At 61.0% G+C, this 6,143-nt stretch overlaps 1 protein-coding gene across 1 annotated transcript in view; it reads right to left on the bottom strand.

Annotated features, from left to right (window-relative positions):
* The window catches only part of P2RX1 (purinergic receptor P2X 1), an 18,569-nt gene extending 13,816 nt beyond the window's left edge, over positions 1–4,753 (bottom strand). The window contains exon 1 of the mRNA XM_017512193.2: positions 4,158–4,753. Within this exon, the coding sequence (XP_017367682.1) occupies positions 4,158–4,294 (137 nt within the window). The 5' untranslated portion in view covers positions 4,295–4,753. The remainder of the gene's footprint in view (positions 1–4,157) is intronic.
* Positions 4,754–6,143: the final 1,390 nt, after the last annotated feature.

Genomic DNA, 6,143 nt, shown 5'->3' with positions numbered 1-6,143 from the left:
GCTGAAGTGCAGTGACACGATTTTGGCTCACTGCAACCTCCACCTCCTGGATTCAGGCGATTCTCATGCCTCAGCCTCCTGAGTAGCTGGGATTATAAGCACCCATCACCAATCCCAGCTAGTTTTCGTATTTTTAATAAAGACAGGTTTCATCATGTTGGCCGGGCTGGTCTTGAACTCCTGACCTCGTGATTCACCTGCCTTGGCCTCCCAAAGTGCTGGGATTACAGGTGTGAGCCACTGCGCCTGGCTTACAAAATTATTTCAATGCCGAGTACTAACCACTATACAAACAGAAACTCAACTGGACCAAACTGATCTCTTTAGAACTTGTTCCCCTGCATCCTCATCATGGAGAATGGTGCTGCCCCACCCCATCGCCCAGGCTCGGCACCTGGGCAGCGTCCTCACAGCCACCCTCCCCGTCATGTCCACACTCTTTGGGTCCCTCAGTCCTCCTGTCGTCCCTCGGCTTTCATCAAAGGACCCAGAAGCGATCGTGGCAGGAAGGCTGAGACGCTGGAGGAGCTGGGGCAGGTGCGGGGGCAGCTCTGGCGCGGGCTGAGGGGCCCAGCCAGGTGGCTGATGGGACACAGGGTATGATCATGGACCACAGGCCGGAGTTGACCACATGGGGCATGAGCTGTCAGACAGCAGTGGCCTTGGGGAGGGGCACGACCAGACGCCAGGCCTGGGAGGACTGCTCAGAACTGAGCCCACCCTGAGGCCCCAACGCAACCTACAGACAAGTCCAGGAGCATGTGAGCATTTATTTCCTGACTACGGGATCTTTGTTCTGTTTGCATCTGTATTTTTATTGTCCAGAGTAATGCTTGGCACATAGTAGGGGCTCAATAAACACCTGTGTATTGCATGACTAAATGAATGTGGAATTGAATCACAGGCCAACGATTTGTGTTTTTAATTATTATTTTATTTTTTTTTCTTTTTTCCCTTTTTCTTCCCCCCTCTTACGATGGCTAAGATAATTTTATTTTTATTTTTATTCTTTTTATAAGACAGGGTTTCACCATGTTGTCCAGGCTGGTTTTGAACTCCTGACCTCAGGCGATCCGCCTGCCTCAGCCTCCCAAAGTGCTGAGATTACAGGCGTGAGCCACCACGCCCGGCCATTATTTATTAATTTTTGAGACAGATGTCACTCTGTCCTCCAGGCTGGAGTGCACCGGCGCAATCATGGCTCACTGCAGCCTCAACTTCCCGGGCTCAGGTGATCCTCCCACCTCAGCCTCCTGAGTAGCTGGGACTGCAGGCACACGTCACCACACTTGGCTAATTTTGTTTTGTTGTATTATTTTGTAGATACAGGGCCTCCTTATGTTGGCCAGGCTGAGCTCAAAACTCCTGAGCTCAAGTGATCTGCTCACCTTGGCCTCCCAAAGTGCTGGGATTACAGGCAGGAGCTAATTTTTGTATTTTTAGTAGAGACAGGGTTTCACCATGTTGGTCAGGCTGGTCTCGAACTCCTGACCTCAGGTGATCTGCCCACCTCAGCCTCCCAAAATGCTGGAATTATAGGCATGAACCACCGTGCCCAGCCTTATCTGAGACCATCTTAACTGGAAAGAGGGTCAGCTCAACTCAGCCCAGCCTTCTGGTATCAGGCCCACTCACGTCCTCCCTTGCCCAGGATTTCCTGGAAGAGCATGCCTAGCAAAGACCACTGCCTCAGTTTCCCTCCTCAGAGTCTGTGTTCTTGGCGTCTCAGCCTCTCTGCTCAGCCTCAGTAACTGTCCATCTCTGAGTCTCAGGGCCTCCCTCCCTTCGTCTGAGCTGTGCTCCGGTGTTTGGCCCTCTGTCCAGGTTGGTGTCTGTGTCCACCCATCCCCGACCCAGGCTGTGCCCTGTCTCTGGGATGCAGGGGCCTGGGCTCTTCTCTCAAGCTCCTTTCCATCCCCTGGCAATGCCCCCAGGACCAGACATGAAGGCAAAGCCCTCCCCAGGAAACAGCCACATGCTGAGCTGAGTGTCCTTTAGGGAGGTCCCCTGCAACCCCTGCCCCAGGGGCGGGTTAGGAAGCTGAGGTCTGAGATGCCAAGACCAGGTCCAGGCTGGGTCAGGGGTTGGGTTTGCAGCTGTGGGTTCCTGGCTGACAGGTCAGTGCAGTACTGGGCAGTGGCCAGACGAGGGCGCAAGGGACAGCAGCAGCCACAGCCCACGCGTGAGCTGGAAGGCTGGGCTTGGAGCTCTGGGGTCGGTGTTGAAGGACCCTGCCTTCCTTCCACCCTCTGCTGTGTGACTCAGGCAGGCCAGTGCCCTCTCTCTGAGGATGCTTCTTTCCAGAATATCAAGGCTGACTTTGGAGCCCTGCAGGTGGGTGAGTTCAAATCCTGTACTCAGCTGTGGGATCCTGGCTGGACCCCTGTGGCCCTAGGCTCCACGGACATCGACAAGGGCCACGGCCATCTGGAAGCTGATGAGACAGTCTTAGGAGGGAAGACGGGCAGGAGGGCGGTAGTGAGGTCCCCATCACTGGAGGTTTAGGTTCCCGGCTGGGCGGCAGCTTGGGGCATAGGCTGTGGCTGTGGCTGGGGAGGGGTGGGGTATGGTGGAGGGGGAGGGGTGGGTGTACGGGGTGGGGGCTCCCACCCTGACAGCCTGTGACCCTCACACAGGAGCCCCTCACACCTGCAGATCTGAGAGCAGAACTAGGGAGCCGCAGGGGCAGAGAGAGGACAACCTTCCCCCTGCCCCCCGCCCCCACCTCTTCCAGCAAGGGTGGGCTGGGCCTCAGCAGGCAGCCTCTCTCTTCCAGGGAGGGTCAGGAGTGCCGCTAGGTGGACCTGAGGCCCGTCCTGCACCTGGCATCCCGTCATAAGTGCCCGCTAGAAAGGATCCCAGCTCCTGTGATGGCGAGGAAGGAGCAGGCCCTGCAGAGGCCGGGGGTCAGGGTGTGTACGGGGCTCTGTGCCCTTGTGGGCTGGCTCAGCTCCAGCCCTGGCTGTGCTGCTGACTCGCGGTGGACCTGGAAGGCCCACTGCGCCTCTCTGGGCCTCAGTTTCCCTCACAAGCTCAAACAGCATCGCAGATGTCAAATTGGTTTCTGAATGAGAGAGGAGAGAGGCCAAGGCTGGGGCCTGGCCCTGGGTGCACCTGGCCAGCTCTGAGCTTCTGGGACTAGGGGGGCAGAGGGACGGCTCTTTTGGGAGCCACTCGTTTCAGGGGGACTGGGACGCTGAGGTCCTTGTTTGGGCCCTGGGTCAGCCTGCCCTGGACTCCATTTAGCAGTTCTGGTTTGGAACCGTGGTAAACATGATGTGCAGACCGAGTCTCAGAATCACACGGCAGAGTCAGGCAGGGGCTACTGGGCACCCTGAGGCCCCCAGCAGGGGCTGAGCCCCCGCCAGCGGCCCTGGGGCCTCCAGGAGCCCTCTGCAGAGTCACTGTGAGTGGACAAGATGAACCACACACAGGGGACACGCACCAGCCACAGGGCAGACATGGGCACAACCATATGCACACACAGGGGTCCCCACACTTGAGCAGCCAGCCCCGTGAACACACATGGCACCGAGTCCATGCGCACACCCACGTGTGCCAGCCTCTGCCAGGCCAGGCCTGCCTCCCGGGAGCACCGGACTGCAGAAGCGGCCCCTGCTGCCTCTGACTGCAATCCCGGCCGGGCGGGACAGGTCCAGAGATGCCCGGGAAGAAACTGTCATCCCAGGGAGCAGAACCTCTGATCTCCGGCCTCTACCTGACATGCCAACGTGAAGGCACCAGGCCTTCAGGCGGCGGAGGCTTCTCTGCCCCAGGGGCCTCAAACCTCTCCGGATGCCCCTCACTTAGGCCGGGAAGGTGACAGCAGAGCCTGTCCCTCTCTGACCTGTGCGTCCGTGGCAGCATGGTTTGGCAGGCGGTCAGAGGTGGAGGGCTCGGTGGCTGTGGTTGGTGGGCCCTGGCCCTGAACGCCACCCCTCAAAGGAACCCCGACACTGAGCTGGTTCCTCGAAACCCCACAACTCTGCCTCCCGTTCACCAAAGGCCCCGGACAGGGCTTCCCCTCTGGTGAGCTGGCAGCTTTTCCCCTCCACTGCTGGAGAGGAAGAGGCCTCCCTGGTGTGTCAGAAGGTGTCTCGGGGCCTGGGGGACAGGCCTGGGGCAGGGGCGGGGACAGCGGGAGGCGCCGGACTCACCCCACGACATAGACCAGGACCAGCAGCTGGATCAGCCGGAAGACGACGCCCACCTTCTTGTTGCGCACCAGCACCATGCGGGGGGTGTCGTACTCGAAGAAGAAGGCGGCCAGCTCGGCCCGGAACCGCCGCGCCATGGCAGACTGGCGGGGGCTCAGAGCCCACCCCTGCCCGGCCTCTGCTCTCAGCGGGAGCCGGTGCTGACACCCACGTGGATGGCAGGGCTTCTGGGGGCTGCGCCGCCCCTGAGGAAGAGCGGGGCGGTGCAGGTGGGGACAGGGCCGGAGCCAGGGGTCCACTGGAGACGTGTGGGTTGGAGGCAGAAGCCTGGGGCGGTCGGAGCAGCTCTTGGCCCCTGGAAGGCAAGAGACTGCAGGCCTGCCTCGCCCATGGACAAATAAATTCCCAAAGATAGACGGGGCGGGGCCGGTGGGGCCACCCAGGCCCAGCCCCGCTGCCCCTCCTGGCTCTGCCTGGCCCTGCTGGGCCTCCGGAAGCAGGAGTTGTTGGCAGGAAACCACTGGCCACCCGTCACGGGGGCAAAGATAAAGCTCTCCGCTGGCTCCTCAAGTTACCCCTCCAAAACCTGGCAAGATGGAGCTCTGGCCAGGGCCCGGGGGAAGCTGGAGTCGCCTCAGGTTCAGAAGCCCCGCCCCTGCACCCCCGTGCCCTCCCCTGCCCGCCAAAATCAGCTGTCCATCCCCAGCCCCAGCCCCATCCACCACCCTCCCCCTCCCCCGCCAGGGCTGGCCGCTGAGTCCCTGGGGGCCTGTAGTGAGCGGGACAGAGAGGAAAGAGGCTCTGAGTCCAAGCCTGGCCCGGCCCGGCCGACCGCAGCGCTGAGCTGGTATCTCTGTCCCCCACCCCTCCTCTCCACCACCTGCCCTGCCTGGGCCACCATCGGAGGGAGAGAGGTGGCAGGTGCCGGGCGAGGCAGGCACCACGTCTACCACACACGGCCGTCGGGGGCCCAAGGCCAGCGGAGAGCCTGCCCTCGGAGGTCCCTGGCTCTGCCGCTTCTTGGCTGTGGGCGCTGGGTGCCACCTTGCCCGTCCGAGCCAGCTCCCTCGTCTCTAAAGTGGGGTGATCAGGGCTGCTCCTCCTGGGTCGAGGCTCCCGGGGGATGGGTCCCAGCAACACGGAACAGAACGGGAGGCCACTGTTGAGTTTGGGGCACAGCACCTCTGCAGCCCCCACCTTCGCTGCCCAACCCCAGCTAGGGCCCGAGCACTGGGGTTTGGGGCGGGCATGGGGTCCCATGTTAGCACCTCAGAGCTGGAGGCCTCCCAGCACCATCCCTCATCTTGCAGACGAGGAAACGGAAGCTCAGAGAAGAGAAATGAGTTGGCCAAGCTCACCCAGTGGTACTGGAGGTCCCAGCTGGAAGCAGGGCCTCGGAGGCCCCAAGTTCCAGCTGCCCCACCCCTGAGACTGATAAGGAGTCTTCTTCCTGGCAAGCCGTTAGCTGGAAGTGCTCCGGGCAGGGAGCCAGGCCTGGGGCTGGGAATCCCCGCAGCCTGTCTGAATGGGGGTCGCCCACAGAGGGCTGCCCAAGGCCCCTTCCAGCACCCCGGTCTGTCTCTCCTTGTCAAGTGGACCAGCCTCACCCCTCTCTTCTGCTAATCTGGTGGGCGTCGTGGGCTTTTCTAAAGAAAATCCAGCGATGTTGGGAACCAGAGCTGTGGCGGCTGTCCCCTGATCTTGACCCCAGACAAAAAGGCCAGTTCCTTTCCGGCTGCCCTGTGGCCACGGAATGGGAGGCGCCAGGACTCAGCTGCTTGTGATGGGGACTGGGGTGCATGCTGAGAGCTCGTGGGCCTTTCTGGGTCCCCTTTCAGCCACTTCTCCCTGACACGCACACCATGTTCTGGAGAGTGGCTGGCACTGTGAAATGGGAGGGAAAGGAGGGAGGGAGGGAGGGAGAAAGGAAGGAAGGAAGGAAGAAGAGAGGGAGGGAAGGAGGATGGAGGGAGAAAGGAAGGAAGG

The sequence above is a fragment of the Cebus imitator genome, unplaced genomic scaffold, assembly GCF_001604975.1.
Source record: "Cebus imitator isolate Cc_AM_T3 unplaced genomic scaffold, Cebus_imitator-1.0 Scaffold464, whole genome shotgun sequence".
Taxonomy (NCBI): domain Eukaryota; kingdom Metazoa; phylum Chordata; class Mammalia; order Primates; family Cebidae; genus Cebus; species Cebus imitator.
This window is presented reverse-complemented; position numbering and strand designations above follow the sequence as displayed.